The 27,215-nt window shown below is 37.5% G+C and overlaps 1 protein-coding gene across 1 annotated transcript in view; it reads left to right on the top strand.

Annotated features, from left to right (window-relative positions):
• EXOC4 (exocyst complex component 4) overlaps window positions 1-27,215 on the top strand; it is an 826,169-nt gene that overhangs the window by 383,487 nt on the left and 415,467 nt on the right. Inside the window, exon 10 of the mRNA XM_011941218.1 lies at window positions 7,126-7,222. Coding sequence (XP_011796608.1) covers window positions 7,126-7,222 — 97 coding nt within the window. The remainder of the gene's footprint in view (window positions 1-7,125; window positions 7,223-27,215) is intronic.

Below are 27,215 nucleotides of genomic sequence, written 5' to 3' on the forward strand. Positions count from 1 at the left end.
CCTTGAAGGGGCTTGTTGCCTGGATTTTCTTCCTGTGTCCAGCAGCAGCTCACTCTTGGGTAACACAGTACCATCACTAATCCTGATTTACTTGACTTTGCTGTGATAGTAAATCATTTGAGGGTAAGGATAAGTATTTTACCTTTGTTTCTTCTTGATATAGCAACAAACCCCAAGGTCACATACTTGTAACAAGGTTACCCTTCTGACAAGTTTAGTGGTGGTGGTAGGAGCAGCAACAGCATTAAGCCATAATGATCACATGTGCTTTAAGAATAAGCACTTGCTAAGAAATGTAATCTAAAAGAACCCCTCTGGCAGGGTGACAGCTGTGAATTCAGGGAACTCTTGAACCATTCAGCTGGCTCTTAGAACCAATTAAAGACCCCATTTATTGATGCAGTCAGGAATTCCACATTTATTATACTGTATACTATTTCATAATCCTTAGAAAGTAGTTATGAAGCAAAATATTTGCTATAAAAGAAGTCACCTTCACTGTGGTTCTTTTCTACGTGGAAAGGCCAATTTAAAAATCAGGACACATTAAAAAGGTCAGATGGGGCATGCGACTTCCTGTGGCTCAAAAAGTCATGATCAGTTTTATGCTATTTTCACTTGAGCACTTGGTACAAGATGGTTATAATTTCAACATCTATACATTTAATATTCATTATTTTTAATTGAAAAATAAAGAGTAGGGCTGGGCAATCCCTACTTCTTTGGGAGGCCAAGGTGGGAGGATTGCTTGAGTTTAGGAGTTCAAGACCATCCTGGGCAACATATTGAGACCCTGTTTCTACAAAAAATAAAAGACGAACTAGGTATGTTGGTATGCACCTGTAGTCTCAGCTGCTCAGGAACTTGAGGTGGGAGGAACCCCGTGATCGCACCACTGCACTCCAGCCTGGGCGTCAGAGCAAGACCCCATCTCTCTCTCTCTCTCTCTCTTTTTTCCCTTTCTTTTTGAGACAGAGTATGACTGTGTTGGTCATTCTGGAGTGCAGTGGCATGATCTTGGCCCACTGCAACCTCTGCCTCCTGGGCTCAAGCAATTCTCCTGCCTCAGCCTCCCGAGTAGCTGGGATTACAGGCATGCACCAACATGCCTGGTTAATTTTTGTACTTTTAGTAGAGACAGGGTTTCACCATGTTGGCCAGGCTGGTCTTGAACTCCTCACCTCAGGTAATCTGCCGACCTCAGCCTCCCAAAGTGCTGGGATTACAGGTGTGAGCCACCGTGCCCAGCCTGACCTCATCGCTTAAAAAAAAAAAAAAAAAAAAGAGTAGGGGGAACAATGGCTAACACTATCTAATGTTTTTGTAAATTAAAAAAAAGAGGAAAAATTAAGACTACAGAAAACCTTTTTTCTTTCTGTCCTGCTAAGTGTTCCCAGCAAATTTCTAAATCTTTCACTACAGTAATATTTCCACAAAAATAAGGCAAGCATGTTTCACACATTTGTTGTAAAGTTGTTCTCATTAATGATATGGACTAGTATTGTGTTGCCTAAAGTAACAAGAACATTTTTTGAATTTGGACTTTCTTTCTCCCTAGTTTGTGAAATCAGTTAGATCCTTCAGTGTTTGGTAATTCTAATGGAAAAGGAAAAGAGCATTGGCGATGTACTTGGCACAGAACACTGTACCGAATGCCCTTATCTACGTTACTTTCCTTAAACATCACAAGTCTTTGAGTTTATTGCAATCCTTATTTTATAAATGGGAAGGCTGAGACTCAGAGAATTTAAATAATTTTGTCGCACTTATGCTAATAATGAATAGTGGTCTGATGTTTGACACAAGATCATTTTGATTCTTCCCTCTGTTCCATAGTTATTTCAGTGAGAATCCTGTTTCCATTTCTTCCTGAGGCTTTAGTTTCTGTTTGTGTTTTATTAATATGACAATATTTATTACAAACCACATTAAACTCTAGTTGGGTAGAATCAAGGAATAAATAAATGTGGAATCTTATTACTTAAAAGCAAATGAATTCTAAAAGAAGGGACCAACCTGTGAACACTAAGATGTTGTCATTCCAGCAGTTATCAGGTGGCCTCGGTGCCTGTTGCCAGCTGTCTGGGACAGCGTGTCAAATCATCGTCCTCATTGTTAAAAATAGGAAATATCTGGGGCCTTTCTTCTTTTGCGTAGTATATTCCACTTGTAATACTATTGTCGGGTTCCCTTGTGTTCCAGCCATCCATCATCATTCGACATTTTCTCTGGTGCCTGTCACCTGGCTTCTCACAGCTACAATTAGACCATAAATATAATGAAGGGAAGGAGTGCTCTGACCTGTCCAGTGCTCTAACCAGGATTGAACAACATGTTCCTTAAGAAGGCTCCTGGCCAGGCCTGGTGGCTCACACCTGTAATCCCAGCACTTTGGGAGACTGAGGTGAGTGGATCACTTGAGGTCAGGAGTTCGAGACTAGCCTGGCCAACATGGTGAAGCCCCGTCTCTACTAAAAATACAAAAATTGGCCGGGCGCGGTGGCTCAAGCCTGTAATCCCAGCACTTTGGGAGGCCGAGACGGGCGGATCACGAGGTCAGGAGATCGAGACCATCCTGGCTAACACGGTGAAACCCCGTCTCTACTAAAAATACAAAAAAAAACTAGCCGGGCGAGGTGGCGGGCGCCTGTAGTCCCAGCTACTCGGGAGGCTGAGGCAGGAGAATGGCATAAACCCGGGAGGCGGAGCTTGCAGTGAGCTGAGATCCGGCCACTGCACTCCAGCCCGTGCGACAGAGCAAGACTCCGTCTCAAAAAAAAAAAAAAAAAAAAATACAAAAATTAGCCAGGCATGGTGATGCGTGCCTGTAATCCCAGCTGCTCGGGAGGCTGAGGCAGGAGAATCACTTGAACCTGGGAGTTGGAGGTTGCAGTAAACCGAGATCTCACCAGTGTACACCAGCCTGGGGGACACAGCGAGACTCCATCTCAAAAAAAAAAAAAAAGGTTCCTGACAGTAGGTCCCAGGTTATTTGATCATGAGAAGGTGAGAAGGCACGTGAGGAAAAGTGAGTTTTGTTTTTCACTAAGAATACTGAAATGCTAAAGTAGATTTCAGGGGTCAGGACTCAGACCTTATGGTTTTTAGCCATGACCTTTACTTTTGTTTCTGACAGCTTTATTTTCAAGAAAATTTTCGTTGAGTTGGCTCTGTTTATTGGTAATGTGGTAAGAAACATTTGACTTCTCATCTTCAAGAGGAAATCATGACAAGTGCAGTATAGATGGCATTTGGTAATGGAGCTGGAAGAGTGTATGAGGTTCCTGTAGATGGAAGTCTGGTTAGGGGTTGGGGTAGGGAGGAGAGTCGCTTTTTTCGTATTTCTCTCTGAAGTTTACTTTTTATTTAGCTTAACTGCACTATGTGAATCAGTAATCATCTTTTTGTAGCTAGCAGGGGTTTAGAACTAATGAAAGTATTATTTAGTTTCTAACCTCATACCCTGTCATTGTACCTATATTTTCACAGCCATATCTTCCTCTCGCTGACATTTCTAGTGACTCTGATGCTGTATTTTTGGTATTGTAGCTTATCTTTTGTTATCTTTGTTCTCTGTAATATGGTCATCAACAAATGTTTATTAAGCACACCTACTCCCTATACAGCTTTGATGATACAGTAAGATTTGCTTACCTTTATTAGTTTTTGACAGTTGCTTACATTTATTTGGGTTTTGACAGTTTACATTTATTAAGCTTTCACACATACTGTCTCATCTAATTGCTATAACATTTTAGCAAGTTAAGTCTTTTTTCCTTTCATTCAGCAAATGTATTCTTATTTAAATCACTTTCCAGGAAGTTGCATTCCGGGTGGGAAAAAGTGACATAAGGAAGAAAACGCGTAGTAACAGAAGTGACTTGTGTTAAGGTTCTTCTGGGTTATTTTATACATAGTCACTGTTAATAGAATTGTGGACTTTGAGAGAGGGGCATTTGATAGTTTGGGAATAGATGTGGGACCTAAAGAAATGGTACGAGGGGAGAGAGACGTCCAGATGGTAGCGCAGTGTGGCTAAGGCATAGAGGTGCACATGCATACAGCGCATTTACCATACGTGAAGGTTTTCATTTGAATGAAGCCAGGTTAGTCAGGTCTGAATTTAATTATTGAGTGCCTAATATCGTAGCACTTCAGAATATTTATGAACTGTTGGAAATCATCTAGTCTATCTCATATAGGTTATCAAAAGACATGTTCATATTGTGTCCATTATTACATTCTTTTCATGTAGACTTATTTACCTGTTCCTAAAGTGTAGAATATATCCTAGTTTCTTCTATACACATCTCCTTCGTGAGTGAATTCTGACTAGATTTTATAATCTTAAAAGGAAAGATGTTGTTAGAGAAGTTATACTTATTCTATCATTTTTATAACTATACCTTGTGACCTTTCAAGGAGGATTTTATTAGAAGTGTAGTGTTTGTTTCAGTCTTCATGCTTTCCTTAACTCAGCAAAATTTAGCAGCACGTTCATATCTCTGATGCAAACATTGTACAAGATTGATTTTTTTTTAATGAGAAAAAACAGTCCACGATTTCTAATTAAGGGTTGACTATGCCATTGTATTTTTGGTTATTCTTAAGAAAAAGTATGCACTGATTAGTTGGTAGAAAAAACTGATCCAAATGTCTAGACTTTGATGCCTCTGGGAAGTCCTGATGATCCAGGGTATGGATTTCTGAAACTTCACATGTTTTTATCAGTCAATTTCCAAGATGCCTAGAGACCATTCAGATAGATAATAAATCAAGGGAGATTTAGCTGTGTTTGGTAACATGCAAGGAACTATACTCAGAAAGAAAATGTTTAATTTAGAAGAAGGAAACCACATGTTGGAAGTGTAGATTGCTAGGGTTTTGAGGAAGCCCACTAAATAGTAGCCATCTTTCCTGCTGGAGTTTTGAAACTATTGAGAAATAAGTAAGGTAGATAGTAAGTGAAATGTCACTTTTATATTGATTTAAGCCAGATTGCAGGATGTAACCCAGTTTGAGAATCAAACAAAGCTTGCTAACTGAACATCACAATTAAACAGATTTACTCACCCATTTAGAAAAGATGTTGGCCCACTTCAGGCCTTCTCTGACAAAGCAGGGCCTTTATAGCTAAACTTACACCTGACACCACTTAACTGTCTTCAGGCACTCTAGTTTCTAAAGTGGAATATGGGAGTTGCTAAGCCATGCATGCCCAGCCTTTTCTTCTTAATTTTTATCAGTCAGAGGCATTATATCACTTCCCCTGGAGTGGGTAAAAGGTGGAGAGAGGTCAGAGATTACATTAGTTGAACTTCATTATAGTGGCAAGAAACACAAGTAGGGGGAGAGCATTTTTCCCAACATCCAAAGTGATACATCTTTTCACATTCTAAATTCTCTGAAATGAGGATGTATCTGAAATGAGTGGCATCTTAATGGCTGCCTACTGGAAACCAGTCACGGTGAATTGTCACCAGTGCAGTGTGTGTGAGCTTGCGTTACTCCTAGCACCATGACCCTTCAGTGTTTCCATTAATGAAGCAATTAAGGACCATTTGAGGAAAGTGTATAAGTCCTGATCGGGATAAGAAAGCCTTCTGTTTAAACCTTCTGATAGCATCAAGAAAGCATCAACTTTAAACTTTGCAGGATGGATATCAGCAGCGTGCAATAAAATACGGGATGCAGCATGGAGCACTCCTTTATGAAACACACGCTCTTGGTGACAGTGGATGACAATGTTTAGAAAACAAGGACATTGAAAACTCTGAGTCAGAGTGATTTGAAAGAGCTAGACTTCAAATATTACTTAGTGTTAAGAATACCTTAACAAACTTATTTTTCTTATATTTTCTTTTCTTTTTTTTTTTTTTTGAGGCGGAGTCTCGCTCTGTCGCCCGGACTGGAGTGCAGTGGCCAGATCTCAGCTCACTGCAAGCTCCGCCTCCCGGGTTTATGCCATTCTCCTGCCTCAGCCTCCCGAGTAGCTGGGACTACAGGCGCCCGCCACCTCGCCTGGCTAGTTTTTTTTTGTATTTTTAGTAGAGATGGGGTTTCACCGTGTTAGCCAGGATGGTCTCGATCTCCTGACCTCGTGATCCGCCCGTCTCGGCCTCCCAAAGTGCTGGGATTACAGGCTTGAGCCACCGCGCCCGGCTTTTCTTATATTTTCTTATTGAATTTGCCTGAGAGGTTTATGGTAACCATTTGTTTATGTGAAAAGCCAAAGGAGCTATTCAATAAGGAAAAGGAAACATTCCAAGAAAGCATTGTATAGTTTAAATAGCAGGACTTTTTTTTTTTCTTGGTGATGTGTAAAATAATAGTGTGTCTTATAATCATTGGGGTCTCAGATTTGATGAAGTATGGTAAGTTAGGCTTATATGAATCTCTGCTCCAATCTTTACAATATGCAGCAACTTTGAATGGCAGGCACTTCATCCTTTCTCTGAAAGCTTTATGTCCCATACTGTCCAAGATGGACCCTGGTCATTAGAGATCAAAATTTTCACCTTAACGAATTGTAGCCTTGCACTGTTCCATTAAATGTAGCATTTGTTCTTACTGTGATTCCATGTTCTTACTCAGAGTGAAAATGCTGGGTGTTTGTTTGTTTGTTTGTTTGTTTGTTTTGAGATGGAGTCTCGCTCTGTCGCCCAGGCTTTAGTGCAGTGGCGCAATCTTGGTTCACTGCAACCTCCCCCTCCCAGGTTCCAGCAATTCTCCTGCCTCAACCTCCCGAGTAGCTGGGACTACAGGGACATGCGACCATGCCTGGCTATTTTTGAAAAATTTTTAATAGAGACAGGGTTTCACCATATTGGCCAGGCTGATCTCAAACTCCTGGCCTCAAGTGCTCAACCCTCCTCAGCCTCCCAAACTGGTGGGACCGCAGCTGTGAGCCACCTTGCCCGGCCAGAGTGAAAATTCTAATCTCTTGTTTATTCAAGTGAGGAAGACTGGATGAAGTCGTTCAAAGTAATTTTGTATATACCGAAGGTTATTGCTTGCAAAGATGGTCCTAATTATGACAGTATAGGACTCATCTAGATATGCTTGGTTTGTTTATTTATAAACGTTTCAATGAGATAAGTCTCTTTTTTTTCTTTCTTCTGAAAGGGGGTCCTGATGACAACTTAATTGAAGGTGGAGGAACAAAATTTGTCTGCAAACCTGGAGCCAGAAACATTACCGTCATATTCCACCCATTACTAAGGTAAGTCAAGTGCTGTGATGTACTTACTGAAGATCAGTATTTTCATTATTTATGCTGCTCTACTGAATGCCAGTTGTTGCGTCAACATTGAAACAAGTCATAAAAGAAATTTGTTCTATTTTTGGGGCCTCACTATCAAAGTTAGTCAGTTTAACAGATAATCTCAGTCCTACTGAGTAGCTACTTATTTTCAGGAGTAAATACTTTTATTTGATTTTCTTTCTTTCACACTCCCTATCTCTGTCCCTCTCCTGCCCTCTTCCCTTCCCTCCTTCCCTCCCTGTCTCTTTCTTTTCTGTCTCAGGAGTTGGCAAACTATGGCTTACTGGAGAAATCTGCCCTGCACATGTATTTTTAAATACATTTTTATTGACACACAGACATGCTCATTTGTTTACGTATTGTCCGTAGCTGCTTTTGTGCTACAAGTACAGACTTTTAATTGCAACAGAACTCATATGGCCCACAAAGCCTGAAATACTTACACTCTGGCCCTTTACAGGAAAAAATTGCCAGCCCATAATCTGTCCTTGTCATTTACACCAATGTCCGAGATATCCTTTGAGAACTGGCAGGTCTCTGAAGAAATATGATTTATAAAAAAATGAAAGACATACACATCAAGTGTGTGTTTTTATATGTTGAAAGATAACGTGATGTGACCAGAGTGAAATCTATTCTAATGCTCAGTTCAGTAGGATAACATGATTATAGGAAAGTAAGAATCCACAGTGCCTCCATTAAAGAAAAAAATCTAAATCCTGAATACTTTTAAAAAGATACTTTTTGAGAGTGGAAAAAAGAGGCAATTGTCGAGTAGATAAAAAGTTTCAGTTTATGATAGGAAAGTTCTAGAGATCTGTTACATAACCGTGTGCACATAGTTGACACTACTGTACGGTACATTTAAAAAAGGTTGATGGTAAATTTAATGTTATGTTTTTTTTTTACCACAATTTTTAAAATGCACCTTTTGGGATCCAGATATCTAATATAATATCAATTGTATGTTTTCTCTGTAAAGAACCAGAGTATATATTTGTGGCATTTTCATATAATAGACCAGAAACTCCTGAATTTACTAAATGTTAGGTACTTCAGAATATCATCTTACCTGGGTGCTGACGAGTTGATGGGTGCAGCACACCAACATGGCACAAGTATACATATGTAACAAACCTGCACGTTATGCACATGTACCCTAGAACTTAAAGTATAATAATAATAAAAAAAAAAGAATATCATCTTACCTTTCTCAGATCACTTCTATAATATTTGAGGCATTTGGAATAACAGTTAAGCAAATGCTGTTGAATTGGCCAGAGATAATATTATGAATATTTTCTCCAAGCATAAATAGTTTATTATTACAATGTCCTACCTTCTCATTAACTGAGACTTACCAAATTGATACCATTAGAACTAATTACATTCTAATCTCTTATATGGGTAACCAGTGTTCTAAATTGTACTGGATTAGTTTCCTCAATTGATTTTAAATACAAAAACATAAATATGTAAATTAAATATCGAAAACTTGACTTTCACACAATAAAAAGTTTTTAAAGAAATTTTACTGACTTTAAGAAGTCTGTTTTAGCAGAGATTTGTAGCAAGTAAATTCATTTAAGAACCATGGGATTAAGAAAACTAAGACTATTAAGAGATTAAGAAAATTAAAACTATTTCTCTGTAGGTTTAGTTGATAAGTACTATATGTATATAATAAGTAAATTATAACATACAGAATTTATAGATTAAATAACATTGATTATATATATCAATTGACTTTGGTAATGAGTTTACTTTTCACTGTCTTCTTCAATTACAACTGATTTCTACTTAGTTAATGTTGCTAATTGTTAGAAATTGGAAAATACCTTAATCATGGTAAGCATCTTCTAACCTAGATTTAGTGCCATAATTTACTGCTAAGTTACACTATAGTTTGGATAAGTGGAACTCTTGTGCTTACGTTTTTTCCCAAGTAGAAAAGAAATCCTTTAGACGCTATTAACAGTGTTGTCAGTAACCACTTTTCAAGAGATTTTTCCTCTGTTTTTTTTTTCTTTTTAAATGTGAAGTTAGAAGAATGAAATATATATATACACACATAATATATAAAGATATGTGTTAGTACTTATTTTACACTTAATAAAATGCATTTTTTTTTTGTAGAAGATTCTGGTGGAACTTAATGTATTACAGTTCTTGACAGTTACTTGTTAAGTCTTTATAAATGCTGCTTTGCTAGATAGTTGTTTCAAGGCTTGGTAGTACTCCCAGTGATTTTACTCTCTTACTTGATTTCTGCTTTCATTCAAAATTTTAGCTTATTGATTAAAACTGAAAACAGTTTGTTGCCTGATATAGTTTATCATTCATTCTTTCTCTGTGTATCTCTTAATGGAAATTCCAAAAATATTGTGTGGTCTGAAAGGTAAGTTCATTCTTCGATGAACAGATGACTGTGATAGAGTTTTAATTAGCCCTTGGCCCAAATTGCAACCTTGTCAAAAACTCCTGATTGACTTGTGGAACTTGAAATGATTAAGATCTTTTAGTGGTTTTTTACCATTTTTATTTGAGTTTTTACACTCCAGCATTTCCTGAGTGTTGGATTTATTATTTCTTCTAAAATTTAGAAGTTTCATTTTTGTAATTAAACGAACCAGTGTGCATTATCATACTTGTGTATTTTATTAGTACTATTATAATTTAAAATTTTTCTTTTATATTCAACAAATATTTATTGAATACTTATGATGCATATTTTCCTATCTCCAAGTTAGATGTGGTCTCTTGTTCAGACTTAGTTGCTCGTATTTTTATGAGATTATATAAACAAAAATTGTGTAGATATGTTTTCTGTTCTTTAGAATGGTCATTGATTTTATTCTATGCTAGTTTAAGTGAATGTGAGTTAGCATTCTGTTATTTGAAAGATAGTGTAGCATAATGGGAGAGGCAGTATAGAAGAATGAAAGGTGGAAAAAATGTACAGGATTGCAAATTCCAAATGGAAAACATGACAAGTGATCTTGGTTCAGGTCTAGGCTTCTTCACTTCAGTTTTACTCAGTGCTTGTTATTAGACTCTGATTATGCCACGTCCTGGGGAAAGAAAAAAATAAGATCATATCCTTAACTGCAAGCTCCTCTCTTGGTAGCCACATGGGTTGCAAAAAACGAAGAAGCCTGAAAACACCACATATTGGTGAGGACGTGGATCAGGGGGATGTCTTATACCTTGTGGGAGGATGTAAATTGGTTCAGCCTCTCTCAACCGGTTTGACATTATTGAGAAATCACATTTCCTGTTACCTAGCAGTTCCCTCTCCTAATGCTCTTAAATGTGTTTCTACTTGTTATCAACTGACTCATATTATTTTTCCATGCCAATTTGCCAAACTCTTTTTCTAATTGGTTACAATAATTATTCTTTATTTATAACTTAGCTCATATTAAAAATAAGTTTGGCTGGGCACGGTGGCTCACACCTGTAATCCTAGCACCTTGGGAGGCCGAGACGAGTGGATCACCTGAGGTCAGGAGTTTGAGACCAGCCTGGACAACATGGTGAAACCCCGTCTCTACTAAAAATACAAAAATTAGCCAGGCATGGTGCATGTGCCTGTAATCCCAGCTACTTGGGAGGCTGAGGCAGGAGAATCACTTTTACCCAGGAGGCGGAGGTTGCAGTGAGCTGAGATTGCGCCACTGCACTCCAGCCTGGGTAACAAGAGTGAAATTCCATCTCAAAAGTAAAATGAAATAAGTTCTAGAGGAACTTACCACAAGTTGACTTTTATAAAAAATCAGGACCTATTTAAACATTATATCTTTTTTTTTTCTTACATGGTCTCTTGGCAAACTCACATTTGTTTTCAGTGGAGGGAGATCCCTTTCAAGTGTTTAGGTCCTTCACTTTCCTTTGCTACTTTTTCCCTATGTCTGGTGTCACTGGTACTGTACTGTCTTCCTGAAACTTTGCATATGACTATTCTATACACTTCATTTATTAAAATCATTCATTTCATAGTTTTCATTCTAGTAGTGCATTCTTTGCAGCTTGGAGGGTTTCTGTGTTGACAATTCCAACCACCCTTCTAAGAATACCACAGCACAGTTTCCCGTTATGCTGGTTTGTATATTCTCAGTAGTTGCTTTTACTCTCCTTTCATAAAATTATTATACTGGGTCCTCAATTCTGGTAATCTTGCTAACTTATTTTTATACTGTTCTCATAGCTACTGCGGTTCCATCACTAGGAAATCTCACAGGATGTGAGAGTCAAATATACTGACTTCTAATTTGTTTACTGCCCATTAACTCTGCTTGTCCCTTTACTTGCTTATTTAATGCTTTCCTTATTGTTTTCTCTTTACAGTCAAGCATGTCTCTTAGAGAGTAAATTTCTAGAAAGAAATGGGGTATAGTATATTATCTTACTTGCTTTACTCTTAGCCTACCAAGACATTGTCTGTAATTAAACCTTTAATGAATGTTTTTAATGATAGGTCTTTCTTTTTCTTTTTAACTCATTCTGTTGTCCAGGCTGGAGTGCAATGGTGTGATCTCGGCTCACTGCAACCTCTGCCTCCTGGGTTCAAGAAATTCTTGTGCCTCAGCCTCCCAAATAGCTGGGATTACAGGCATGCGCCACCATGCCCGGCTAATGTATTTTAGTAGATATGGGGTTTTGCCATGTTGGCCAGGCTGGTCTCAAACTCCTGACAGGTGATCTGCCCACCTCGGCCTCCCAAAATGCTGAGATTACAGGTGTGAGCCACCGTGCCCAGCCAATAACAGGTCATCTAATCAGTGTTTCTGCCTGTGGGTCTAAATGAACAAAACCATAATAAAACCGGTTTCCAGCCATGCCCAGATAGATTCCGAAATACTTTCCCTAAAATGTAGACTCTGAAAGTGATATAACTGATGCCTTTTTTTCTTCCATTGACATGTTTCCTCTCTTTCAGCTTTCTCTAGAAGGCTTTAAGACAAATGAATGAGTTCATTCTTATAAATGGAATTTATGTTATGGGCCTTGATTTTGGGAAACAGAAGAAAGATATGTTAATGTTGGAATTTGAGTGACATTATTTCTCTTCTTTTGTGTAGTTCTGATGTGCATTTAGGTTTCTTTCCAAAAATAATTATTTTTGAATAATTACATCATGGTAATTGTTAACCATGATCTGAATATAAAGAAACCTTTGGCAATGAAGTACATTTTATTATAGTATCAATCACAATTTAAATGAGGGTGACACTTTTTATTACAATTAATATATAATGTAGTCTTTTCGGGAAATTTGAAATTACTTTGTAGCTGTTATTTGTGGGATTTGTGGGGAGAAGGAGTGAGTATTTACTTTTCTCTTTGTTTTTTTTCATTCATTTTTTATTTATTCTCTGCAAGTCTAAAAACAGGTAATTTATTATGCCTTAGATTTGTTAGTACAGTTCTTTCACATAGCAAACACAGGTGAGAACACAAGTTATTTCTTAGAAAATCTGAATGCTTGCACCTAACTAGAAGTATCATTCAGAAAATACTCTAATGCCATTTTTTCTTCCTGGACCAATAAGCCGTATTGGTGGGAGCGTTGCTAAATCGAAACAACGTCATGCCTTTGACAGGTGCACTTAGCACCTCATAACCACAGAGTCCCAGTTAAATAAGTGGAATTGTCAAAGAAGGATGGCAACATTTAATGCAGCCCATCACTGCTTTAGAAACAGTGGTTAGCTAGGACAAGACTCAAGAACAAGGACACACTGGCCCAAGGAAACCTTCTGAGTCCTCACATGGCGTCTTCCCTGTGCACTGGGACAGAGCTCCCTGGTGTCCCTTCCTCTTACAAGAATATTAGCTCTATGGGATCAGGGCCCTGCCATTGTGATCTCATTTGACCTTAATTACCTCTTTCAGAGAATATATATTAAAATTCACTGTCAGAACAGACTATTAATTAAAGTGGTATTTAATCATCCTTTTAGCATTGGAGTCCTATTTTAACTGGAAAGGAATTTTGTACATTGTATGAGAGAGAGAGAGATTAGACCACTAAAAGTGAAGAAGTGAAGTTTTGGGGCTGGATAGAAGTGAACACATTCTAAGTTTTGTTGTCTGCCAAATCACTGTAAGCCTTCATTTCCCTTATCTGCAAAGGAAAGAAAAACATTCATTAAGTGTTTTGGCCGGGCGCGGTGGCTCAAGCCTGTAATCCCAGCACTTTGGGAGGCCGAGACGGGTGGATCACGAGGTCAGGAGATCGAGACCATCCTGGCTAACACGGTGAAACCCCGTCTCTACTAAAAAACAATACAAAAAACTAGCCGGGCGAGGTGGCGGGCGCCTGTAGTCCCAGCTCCTCTGGAGGCTGAGGCAGGAGAATGGCGTAAACCCGGGAGGCGGAGCTTGCAGTGAGCCGAGATATAGCGCCACTGCACTCCTGCCTGGGCGACAGAGCCAGACTCCGTCTCAAAAAAAAAAAAAAAAAAAAAAAAAGTGTTTAATGACAGACAATGTCTTGGTAGGTAAAGAGTAAAAGCAAGATAATACTATGCGTCATTTCTTTCTAGAAATTTACTCTTTAACAGACGCGCTTAACCAGAAAGAGAAAACAGTAAGGAAAAGCATTAAATAAACGAGTTGGTTGGTTTGGATGTTGCTTTCTACCTGTTAAGTTTTGTGATTCTGTGACTGGGCAGTGCTTTTATAATATTTAGGGAATCTGAAGGCCTGGCATTTTGAAATTTAAAAGTTTATGTAGCAAGTGAGTTTTATAGTGTGTTGGAGAATTGTTGCTTATATGCTTCAACTGGCTTTTAAAAGGCATTTGGCTCTTTAAGGTAATGAACACTTGGCATGCATGAAGTAATATGTTTCTTACCGGACAACTGAAGAGCAGTTGTTTGCAGTCTTGTGACATGGCAGAGGCAGGAGGCTGGGGACATGGGGATGATGATGCCATTCAAGTTGCAAAGTGTTACTGATTCTAGTTCTGTTGAACACTGCTGGAATATTGAATATCTGGGCTATAAGCATTTTTTACTAGTAATTATCATCCACACCTCATTAAGATCAGACATCAATTTATGTCTTTCTAGGTAGAGCAAAAAGTGAAATATTTATTGGTCAATGAGGAAAGTCCTGGCATCTAGGTCAGTTAAGAAGATGAACCTCTCTTGGCAACTTGGGCTTTTGGTGATGGACGGTTTGGTTTGCTGTGTTCCATCCTTAAGACTAGTAACAGGACAAGTAGTTGTAGTCATAGCTAATGCATAGAGAAGAATTTCTAAAAATTACTCTGAGATGTAGATGTTACACATAGAAATCGCTATATTGCAGCAGTATAGGGTACTGTTTTGTGGCCTGTTTGTGAAATAGCTTTGAAATGCCTGTGATTAGGAGATGCTTAAAGTTAGGACAGGAAGTAACTGAAACCAAATCTGGAGCAGTGAAAGGCTCCAAAGGTGATTATGCTATTAACCAGTAATTTCTGTTTCCAAAAATGACATTTCAAAGTAAAAGAGAATTGTGATTAGCATCTTTATTTTATACTTTTTGTTTTAATAATTATAGTACTTATAATATCACATATTGCCAATATTTTCAGATCAAAGGCATATATAATTTACTGTTACAACTAAGCACATTTTTCCTAATATTTTTATCTTTGAAAAATGCAGTGACATTGTTCTACCCATGTCAATTTGATGTGTACATTGATATTTATTTAGCAGAATATTATTCTCTGTGTTCACAGGTATTTGATATTTTTATACAGATGCATGTTTGTTCTTAATGAGCTAAAGCTTATGTAGACATTTTGAAAGATGTTAGTGATTAGACAGCCTAGCAAATAATGTTGTAGATCATACATTATTCATGCATGGGCGGAAATGTGGACACCTTGTTGCATTTTTATGAAACACAGCCATTTTTTCCCCTCTGCTCAGAATTATGAAAAAATATTGCTAGTTTTAGGTCTGCCTGACCTGTAAGGCCTGTGAAGTGCTGAGTGGTTGATATACATAGATTTCAAGCCCATATTTGAGTAACTTCTTTTGATTTAATATTATAAATGTTAAATGCTATAAACCTTCAGACCACCTAACTTTTGGAGATTAAAAAATTTCATTCTAAACTTTTTTTACTTTTATATTTTCAAAATGTATGACATATGACTAAACACTGATTGCAACTAAATGGGCAGTTTTGTACTACTGAGTAAAATGGAGAGCCAGTCAAGGTTTCAACCCATGTATCTATGCACATTTCAGCAATTTCTAAAAAGGTGAGGCATCCCAATCTAGTTAGCACAAAAGAATAGGCCATTTCTCATGAGAAACAGTAGGAAAAACTGGAAATGTTAGTGAAAAACAGGGGGGAAACAGAATTTTTTTTATCTGTTTACATATATAAAGAGATCACTTTATATTGTAATCACTTAAAGAGATAAAGTTATTTTGTTATTTGTTGCTTCGTACATATGGATTATAACTAGTTGGTTGTATGTTTCAAGAGATTCTGCTCTACACAATGAAAATTTTCAAATGAATAAGGCAGCAGAAATAGGAAAGCTTTTCTTGGGAGATAATATTTTTCATGGAGATGATTAACCAGAAGCTGAATTTATGATGCAGTTAACTGGCTGTTGAATTTCCAGGTCTACATTCTTTAAATCTCTGATTGTAAGCCTTTCTAACATACTGTGCAACTTCAGAGCTCTGGGGAGATACGTTTCTTCCAATCTTGCTCATTTGAGTTACTTTTTTATGCTTCAGCTTAATGCTGATGATTATCATTGGCAGGGTCAAGGGAGTATAGTTGACTTCTGTGTCACTTCAGCATTGACTTTCTTCTTTCGAACACAAGGAGACTCATGGAAGGGTTGTTAGACAAATGCCACCCCTTCCTACCATATAGTTCCTTCTATCCTCTTTTTTTCTTCTCTGCTTTTATTTTTGTATTTTTCTTTTTCTTTTTCATGTCCACTAACTGGTACATACAAGTATAACTTAACTCTTCCAGTGACTGTTAAAGGAAAAAGAAAACTAGCTTTCTTTTGTTGTAAAAGCTAATTTGGGACCAACGCTGTATTTCCAAATAACCCTAAAATCAGCATTACTTTGCTGCTGTGATTTTGACGTAGATTTAAGCTGATATTTTAGATGCAAGTTTTCATCTCTTTATCAATTACATTTTGTTATTAATTAACCTTATTAGCAGCTTACATATAAAAGACAGTAGAAAAGACTATTCCGAACAAAATGCTTGCATAATTTGTATGCTGCTTTTTATGTATTCTGAACATGTATTCGCCTTTTGGACTGCAATACACAAAATATGCTTATTCAGCATTCAATGAAATATGTTTATGTCCAGCCACAGGGCCATTTATATCTGATTTTGAAATCTGAATTGATAATGTAATTTGATGTTAAAAATAACATAGGCATACCTAGGGGGAAAATACAGTCTCTCCCTTTAATAACATGTATTCCTTTGTGTGTTGGCTATGCATTGTTTCTTTGTATGATTGGGAAAATTATTTTATCATTCCTCTTGCTCCTCAGAAAACAGAAAGACACACACACAACCTCTTTCCTGTTTACTTTTTTCTGTTTCTGTTTTGCATTCTTTGTTACTAGGGCTTCTATATAATACCAAAGACTCTTCTTTGGTCATAATTGTCATTTGAACATTTGATCATTAATATTGCCTACCATGTTTTAAAAAAATGTGTCATACTGCAAGTGAAGTATTTTTCTTTTCATGGTCATGAGATCTTTTTTATTTTCCTTTTGTAGTTAAACAAAAATAAACCCCAAAATAAGCAATGATATTTTCTTAGGATTTTATTATTTAATAACTGAGAAAGGAAACTTCTTTGATTCAGCAAGATAAGTGAGAACAGCCAGCTAGAAAGGAGAAGAAAGGTGGAAGCATCATAAAGGAAGTTTTAGTTTTGAATTACCTTAATTTCATTTTTTGGTAAGAGTAGTGGTTATGAACCTGGGAAGTGCTGGGTCTGACTTTCATGTTGCACTTGAAATAGTTGCTGGAATGTTTGAAGTTTTTATGTTGTTTTTACTAGTTGGGAAAGAATAGTAATTTTGACAATCATACTGTTTTTAAACTCGGTGAGCATTCTTCAAAGCCTATTTCTGTAAAATACCACATTGTAAATAGGTGAAAAAATATTCAATAATGTCGAGAAGAAAAAAACACTGTAATGCTAACAAGTTTCTACAATATCACTCTTTAGTGAAAGAATATGGAAGTATGTTACTTAATTGGACTCTGTAAATTCAGAATCTATACATTTTAAAAAATCTTCTAAAATTTTTATTGAGATACACATATATACATTCAAATGTATAAATCTGTACACATATTTTTTATATATTTGTATATTTGTATGAATTTTTACATATGTATACACAAGTATAACCATGACACAAATCAAGATATAAGACATTGACATCGATCATTTTCAGTACCCTAGAAGACTTGCTTATGTTGACAGTCAATCTCCTTCCCTGAGAGATAACTATTATTGTGAATTCTGTCCCTACAGATAGATTGGTTTTGCCTATGGTTTAACTTGATATAAATGGAATCATATAGTATGTACTCTTTGGTGCCTGACTTCTTTTGTGTGACATGATGTCTATGTTAGTCATCCATAGACTAACATTGATTTCTTTATGTTAATCATTGTGTCGGTATACTACTGAAAATAGCAATTATAAAATATAATATTCAATCATTATTTTGGAATAAAAGAACTTTTAGAATCCTACGGTCCTAAAAACTGTTCACAAAGTAAACTTCTTCTAAACAACTTTCCAAGAAATCTTTGGATTTCCTATCTTGTGGGTCCAAGGAGGTTCTCAGGGCAGTAAGAGATCTTGCAGTGGGGCAGTGTCCAGCAGGGCAGTGAGCCAGTGTAGCTGGAAGCCACATTCTCTCCATGATGGACGTAGACTGTTTCCTACAGCTTTGGTAGTAAAAGCTAGGGAAGCAAAAATTAGTTGACATGTTTCCTAGACTTTGGGTTTTCTGATCAGTCAGTGAAGAGATAATTGGCAATTAACATGAGTTGCTACTTTTATTAAATAAAAGGGATTTTTCTTAGAATTAAGATCCATCCTTTTTAAGGAAAGATAATTGGCAATTTAAAATCGACATTCTCTTTTTTTTTTCTTAAGAGATAGGATGTTGCTGTGTTGCCCAGGCTGGAGTGCAGTGGCTGTTCAGAGGTGCAATAATAGCACACTGCAGAATGCCTGGGCTCAAGCGATCCTCCCACCATAGCCTCCATACCCAGCTTAAGTCAGTGTTCTTAAACCCACATTAATATGTAGGCTAGTTTTTGGGGCCAGTAAATTCAGTCAAAGAGGGAGAAGTGAAGCTTGACATGAGGGATTAGCCAAGAGCCAGATGCAGAATTATCACAGGAAACCATGATCAGGTGTGGACCCAGTTGAGAGACCCTAACATAGTTGTAGTGAGTTGGGAATTTACTTTTATTGATCGTAAATCACATGGTTCTTGTCCCTAGCAGGCAGTCACTAAAAATGTTTTGAGTAAATGAGCAAATTAATTGAAGGTAAAAGTGGTGGGGGCAGTTTTAAATGTATAAGGCAAACTGGATGGATATTGAATATTCTTTTAGTATGTCTGTAGAACCTTTCATTGTAATTCTTGAATATTAAAAGATACTTTTTTAACCTCTTTATACTGTCCTGAGCACATATATACATACATACATATACACACATACATATACATACATATAAACACACACACTCATTGCCTTCACTTTAGCTAGTTGATTATTAGAATATATTTTATACAGTCACATTTGTTCCAGCCACTTTTTTTTTTCAAGTTTTTGTACATCTGCAACCTCTCCTGGTGGCTGCTAGTATCAGTGTCACCTGCAGTGCTTTGCCAACCACCTGAAGCTCTCTTACTCTGTCCAGTGTGCTGAGGGTGCTGGCATCCATCAATATCTTTTTTTGCGTATTCTATTTAGTTTTGCTTTTTGCATCTGTGAAAAATGGTAGAACATCTTCTCAATGTAAGAGTGGAAATAAGAATAGTAAAGAAAACTGTACAAAAATAGGCCACTAAATTCATTCTTTAGCATGAAATTATAAATGCTGAACAGGGTTGATAGAGGTGCATCAATGCTCAGAAATGCATCTAAGTGAATCTACAGTTCTTTCTTTCTTTGAAGCTTTTAAGAAAATTGATATGAGGATTTCATGAAGATTAAAAATAAACCAACATCCTTCTCTGAATGTTGGAAGTCTGTCTGCTTTATAAGCCTCAACTCATTACATTTTCTTTTTTACATATTTTTGATTGACATGTTGATTTTAAAAATGCAACTTCAACATTCAGTGGGAGTTGACAGTATTTAAACTGAATTTTGGGGCAAAATTCTTCAATATAGTCATATTTTTCTGTTATTTTTAATTCATTCTTTTTTTTCCCAGCAAATACTCACTGAGTGCTTACTATGTGCCAGACACCGTCCTTGGCTTTGTGGAGACTGTGTTCCTAACGAGGGTATTGTGGTAATTTGAGAATAACAGAAAATCTATGACAAAGGAGCCTTTCATTCCACTAGTGCTAAATTTCTTCCGGTTTCCTTTTTTAAGCTTAGAAGATTATCTGTTGCAGAGGCACATCTCTTTTCATGCTATTTCTTTTTCAGAGATAGTTTCACCTCTGGTCTTCATCCCACTTCTCTCCATCCCCTTTGGGATCCAGACCAAAAAATCTTGAAGTTCCACTTAGAAGACCCTTGTCCCTCTTACCCCACACATCTAATGTTGCTAATTTCTACCAGTCCTACTTTATAAATATGTCTCACATTTATCCAATCCCCCCTTCGATACTTGTTGCCATCGCTTCAGTCGCTCAGTTTCCTAATTGGTTTCTGCTACTCCAAACCTCAATTTCTTTAATCCATCTTCTACACTTCTTCTAGAGTGATCCATGTCATTCCCCTCCTTCTTTGTGTTTTCCTGTCCCCAGCACTTGACGTGGAACTCCTTGTTGTAGAATAGAAGGCCTGACTTTCTGACGTTATGCATACTGCTCTCAGGCCCCCCTTGTACACTTCAAAGGCACAAACCCTTTCTTTTTCCGGGTCTGTCACGCTATTTTCAAAATTTTTTTCTTTCTACCAAAAAGGCATCTACCAACACTGACCTTTGACCTCCTTCATTATCTGAAAGACATTTTATTCTTCAAGAATCAGTTCATGTATCCCCTTTTCTTCCAACTTTTTTCTGGGCCTACTCCTACCCACCCTTGCATAATGTAAGTGGATCATTGTCTGCTTTTTAAAAATTATTGTGATTTTGCTATATTTTTATTATAGCACTGAGCACGTTGTCTGGAGATGACTTAAGATAGAACACAGGTGTTATTTGGTGTATTAGTCAGGGTTCTCTAGAACCTCACATGATTGCAAGGTCCCACAATAGACCGTCTGCAGGCTGAGGAGCATGAAAAGTCAGTTCAAGTTTCAAAACTGAAGAACTTAGAGTCCAATGTTTGAGGGCAGGAAGTATCTAGCATGGGAGAAAGATGTAGGCTGGAAGGCTAGGTCAGTCTCTTTTCACGTTTTTCTGCCTGCTTTATTCTAGCCATGCTGGCAGCTGATTAGAATGTGCCCACCCAAATTAAGAATGGATCTGCCTTTCCCAGCCCACTGACCCAGATGTTAATCTTTGGTAACACCCTCACAGACACACGCAGAATCAATACTTCGTATCTTTCAATCCAGTCACATTGACACTCACTATTAACCATCCCAAGTCCACCCCTTGTCAACTTGAACCCATATACATCTCCTGAGATCATGTATAATGTTAAAGACAATAATAAGGTCATTAAGCCTAACATAATACAACTGTCCTTTGTACAACCAGAAACACACCAATCCTCAACCCAAAGGCTATTACATGAAGTTAACAATACTTAAATGCTGATATGAAGTCGATAAATCTTATGTCACATAATGAAGGAAAAAGGAAATGAAATGAAGCAATTTTCTTAATGCAAGTGTATACATACAAAAACATGTTTTTAACAAAAGAAGGAGGAAATGCTCATTATAATTACCGTCCTTATTTCTGCAACTGGTCACGTGATCATAGCTGCTGTTGATCATAGGTATTGATGACTACTTCCTCTACTGATCATTTTCCTTTCCCCAGTGTACAGTTGCCATGGTAGAAGGCCAGAGGTCTCCTTGGGGAAGGATGGGAGAAAGATTCACTGCATAAATTGTCAGTAAGGCAGTGGGCTCCTTCCTCAAGGGGACCTGGCTTCGCCTTCATTCAAGGAGTTCTGGGTGTGTAAACTGGCTCAAGTCTGAAAATTGATTGAGCGGCTGTGATTCCTGTTTTTATAATTCAAATTAGTTTTTTGTCTGTTTGACCTAGAAGTTTTCTGTTTATATAAATAAAGTAGGAATACAGTAGGTTTCCTGTCAATTTCACTTCTAGGAACACTGTGATTAATTAGCCAATGCCAGAGCTCTACAGAAGTCAAACTATTCTGATTGCTGCTTTGCCCCTGCTGTCCATTATTGTAGCTATGCCTTCTTTGCCTTTGATGGTTGAGTGCCGTCACTTGGCCCCTGCCATCTTGGGATGCAATTATTCCCATTGTATTTAAATTTTATAGTTGAGTGACTGTGGTTCCCATGGTTAGATCTATTATAACTTTATTACTATGATTAAGATGTTTACTTAAATATGTAAAGTATATAATAGCATTAATAGCTAACATTTAAATACAGTTTGCAAAATACTTGAAAATACATTGTCTTTTTTGGTCCTCATACCAACCCTAAGAAGTAGTTTGAAGTAGACATATTATTTCTGTTTTATAGTTGAGGCTTGGACAGTTTCTTGTTTAAAGTAACATGGTATTAGAGGCAAAACTTAAAAATCTGAATCTGATTATAAATCCTGTGTTTTCTGCACTTTGTTGGATCTGGATCCTGGGCCTGAAGAGAGCCATTCCCAGGTACTCCATGGGAAGTACCACAAGGTGATTCAGGAATCCAGGCCACCTTCATTTGGTGGCCCCCCTCATGCCTAGGCCCTCAGAGTCTTCTCTTTTAGTAAGTGCATGAGAAAGACTGGACTGTAGAACTCTCTTTTAAGCATCATTTCCCTCATTTTTCTGTATTCTTCCTGTAGTGCAAACTAGTTAAAGTTTTGTGAGCCACAGTGCTCGGCCGTAGCTATATCCCTTTGTATCTTTGTATGTGTTTTCTTTCTCTCCACTTGATGCCCTTTTCCTCCTCCTTCACCTGATGAATTTCTACTCATCCCTCAGCAACGTCTTTTCTGGGGAGCCTTCTGCCACCTTTTTTTCTTTTTTCTTGAGACGGAGTCTAGCTCTGTCTCCCAGGCTGGAGTACAGTGGCGTGATCTCGGCTCACTGCAAGCTCTGCCTCCCAGGTTCAAGTGATTCTCCTGCCTCAGCCTCCCAAGTAGCTGGGACTACAAGCACGTGCCACTGTGACCGGCTAATTTTTTGTATTTTTAGTAGAGTCAGGGTTTCACTGTGTTAGCTAGGATTGTCTCTATCTCCTGACCTCGTGATTAACCTGCCTTGACCTCCCAAAGTGCTAGGATTACAGGCATGAGCCTCTGCCCCCAGCCCTCTACCACCTCTCTTACTGCTCCTCATCTCTCAGTGGTCCCTTTCCTTTTCCTCTGTGCCCTTGTGGGACCTAGCACATTACTTCCTGAATGTTTCTTCTCCCTCATAAAGAAGATGCTAGGGACCATTATTTGATTAGCTTTGCATAACTAGAACTTGAATGATTTTTAGCACACACTAGATTCTCAGTAAATATTTGGTGAGTGAATCAGCAATGTGACTTTTTCATGGAAATTAAAGTCATATAGTTCTCACTGTCAGAACCAGGATATCAAGAACAGACAACCGGTTGTTAGGAAACCACACACAGTTCATGGTTCAGGTTTTGTGCTCCTGTGTGCCTTTGGACCATTGCCCCCTAAAATAGATTTGCATCCAGTGTTTCTTCTTGGAGTTGCTTTTGATATCCAAATAGACAAATTACAAATATGCACTTCCAAATGTATTTTGTGGTAAAGTTATTTAAAGAGGACTAGTTTTTACTTAGGTCATTGTAAAGAGGAGGATGAAGCAGAGAAAGAAGGTCTTTTGTTTTGCAATCTTTATTGCTTTATGTTAGCTGACAGACTGCCTGTGTTTGATTAAAAATGATAGTCTGTAAACTCCTTAAGTTAGGCCATTAATTTCCCATGACAGCACATGAAGCTTCTCCTCTCCTCCCCTCCCCAAACCCAAGCACACATATCAGAGGAGCCTTCTATGTGAGACATTTGTTTAACGTTGCCTGTCAGAAAAGGTGCTACAACAAGTCAGTCAGGTTTGGAGTTTGCAAACATACTTCCACCTTACTGAACATCACAAAGGCTGTCAAAAATTTCATGTCCTTATATTTTTTCTTCTCTCCAGAAGAAAAACCATTACAGATGTAAATGTTAGAGAAATTTTGTCATACGCTTTGGAGCTTCTGCAGGAAGTATTTTTCATAGTTTGGAAAAGAGGAAGGAGGCCTCTGCTGACACATTTGTAATCTTTCCAATATTTTGTGCGAACTTTATAGTTTACTATGCTACAAGAGGCTAGATATTTTTTCTTCTAAATATTACTTATATCTCATGTTGGTTTTTTTTCCTGCTTTCTCTGAAAATGAAAGTGTAAGCTTTTTCAAATGACCTTGATATTTCCACAATTTCTGTTTATTTTTCCTTTTAGTTTCTTCCCAGTCTTCTAGATGCTTTCCACCAAACCCACTTCTGGGAATTATCCACATGTGTACTTACTTGGGAGTTGGATGAAATATATGTATGTGTGGTATGCATATTTCAGATATTATTTTATTTGATGGATGTTGAATAACTACTAAGGAAGAAACCAGTTGCTCTTCAAAATGTAATTAACAACACCAGCCCTGGAGAAGTTTACCTTTGGTTGTGACAAAGCTAGTAGCATGCCCTCTGCAAAGCAGAGAAGGGGAAGATGGGTGCATTTCTAATGCAATCAGGAAACCCCTCTATAATTTAAATGTATTAGCATATTCTAAGAAACCCAGGTATTTAAATGTTCCTAAGACAGCTCAAAGCCTTTCCCAAACAAGCATGATTAAATTACTTGGAACACATTGAAACAGCACACATGGCCCTTAATGGATCAGCATTATCAATATGCATTTTCATGGCCAACTCCAGGAAACCCATCTCTGAAGCCATAAGGAGTCAGCTTACTGATGCAATCCTAATGATTTTACTTGCATTGCTCACATCCAGTTTGCCATGAAGTGTTTGACGGCATGCAAACACTGAATTTCACAAACATCAATGCCATTTCCTACTTGTCCCTAGAAATGGTAATTAGCATACATCTTGAATCCTTTTATTTTGGATTATATACAAGAAAGCAAAAGTTTTCAAATATTCTGAAGTCTGGGCATGTTAGGATAATATGGCATGGAACTAATTATCTAAGGGTGCATTCTGGGTCATTTGAAATTTGCATATGTATTGCAAAGGTCACAATCAACTCAAATAAATAATAAGAGGAGCTACAATGATTGAGCCTTAGTGATGAACTCAGCTATGTTAAAAACAGTTTGCATGTATTATCTAATTTAGTATTCCTAGCAACTCTATGAAGTAGGAAGTAGTATCACCCCCATTTTATAGCTAAGGAACCTGAGGCATGCATGGAGAGATGAAGTAGCTTGACCAAGATCAAGCGATTGTAAACAGGGGGCTAGGATCAAGCCTAGACAGAAGGACCCTAGAGCCCCAGCTCGTACCTTTTACTCTATGCCTCAGGTGTGTGCCTCCATTTAAAACCCTTATCAGAGGAGGCTCTCAGGCTCGAGGACTCTTCCATAGTGGCTCTAATTAGGCTGTTTGACGCTGATAATCCAGTCAAAGAATTTATCCACAGTCAAACAGAGTAGATAATCCACTCTAATAATCCACAGTCAAACAGATAATCCAGTTCGACTCTGGATTATCAAACAGCCTAAGTAGAGCCATCATGGAAGATGTCTGGTTCATAAACAGTTCTCCTGTTAGGTTGAAATACATGATTTTTCTGTTAAAAAAAAAAAAGAAACTAAGATGAAAAGATAAAATATGACCAGCCCTGTGTCCCAGAGACTTCCAGGCCAGGTCAAGATGAGCTCAGAACACTTCGTTATGTTGGTCCAGCCCAGTTACTGTGCCCTTCTATTAGTTTTGCTTCTAAAAGATAAGAATCTAGAAAGAGTTGGGCCAATTTAGAAGAAAAGATTATGTATTTGATGGGCTAATATAGGTCTAATTATTTGCATAACTTAAGGGCTTTTATTAAATACATTAACCCAAGGTAAATTTTCAAGCCCATTTAAAATATAATTTAATTTATTTTAAAAAAATTGATCTGCACAGATTAGGGATGCCTCTATTGCCGAAGAGGAGCACTTAAATACTTTTAGAAGTGAACATTGTGATTTCCCTGTTAGCTTTAGGTCTTGGTCTGAAGTGAAAGGAAAACTTTCAGCAACCTCATGTGCTGCCTATGGGACTGTCTCCTTTATAAACATTCTCTGTTGGCACTGTCTTCCGGAGAGCATATACTTCCCTACATTTTGTGGCGTTACGTTGTTTCTCAAATGACTTCTGCCTTTGTAGAATCAATCTTCTTTTTTCCATGAGATATGTGCAATATAATATTGTTCTCAAATATTTTAGTCTTCATGACACTATTGTGAATCGTCTTTAAACACGTATATCCCCCAATGTATGACATATTCCTTAGTCCTTATTTTATAGTAGGATGATACAGTGGGTGTCATTAAAGGGGAGAAAGACAATTGTGACTTAAACAGACTGTTCGTTAGTGCTGCCTTTGAACCTTAGTCTTACATGAGGAGGAATAGATACATTTACATATTTATTTGGAAAGGTTGAATAAAGGGATTTGCAATTTGATTCAGAAACGTCATTAATTTTTAAAATGTATTTACTTGCTTATCCCTTTCTGAAAAGACTGTGAAACAGTTGCCTGAATATTTCATTTGAGGGGCGGTTAAAAACAGAAGTTGTGGGAAAACAATGTCGTCAACAATTTATGAAAGGAAAGCATTGGACGTATTTAGTTTTTCTTACCCATTTCTCTTGAAATACCTGTGCTTTTCCATGTAGTGCCTTTAATGTCACAAAGAGATGAAAGGGATGAATTTTGTCTGTGGTGGATTGCACAGAAGCTTGAGTAGACTTTTTTGGTAGTTTCATAAGTCTCAGCATACCACTCACAAAGGGAAAAGTCACCTTGGCTTTTAAATTTATTTGGGCATTTTCTTGAGCATTATTATTTTAAAATAATAATGCCTCCTCCTCTTTTTAAAAATTACTGGTGTTGCAATCCCTTTTTAATAATTTCTTCCTAATGTTTGCAAAAATCCCCCTGAGGATACTTACGGTTCTATGGAATTCCTCTTCTCCAGATATTGACAGAATCATTAAACATGCTGAGCTTCATGGTTACTTTTCCAGCACCACTTTCTTTGCTCTTTATCATTGCATTTGGTTATGTTTCATCTAGTTTTCAGTACACATGATAGGGTTCATAGCCCAGCCAACTGGAATGAATTTGATAGCTAAGCGTTTCATGGGCTGGCTCTGTAACATATTCTGCCAGACCCTACCATGTGTGAAGCGTTACTACTTTTTTTTACCAGTAAAGATTATTTATAACTTTGATTTCTTTCATGCTCATTTGTGTTCCTGAAGAAGGGAGGGAAGGGTGTGCCCTATCAGAGTGTTTCTCTTGGCTTTCTTCTATGTAAACCTCACTAATACTTTCAGTCACCACCTTCTGTGTCGTT

This window comes from Colobus angolensis, unplaced genomic scaffold, assembly GCF_000951035.1.
Source record: "Colobus angolensis palliatus isolate OR3802 unplaced genomic scaffold, Cang.pa_1.0 Scaffold2, whole genome shotgun sequence".
In the NCBI taxonomy this organism is placed as follows: Eukaryota; Metazoa; Chordata; class Mammalia; order Primates; family Cercopithecidae; genus Colobus; species Colobus angolensis.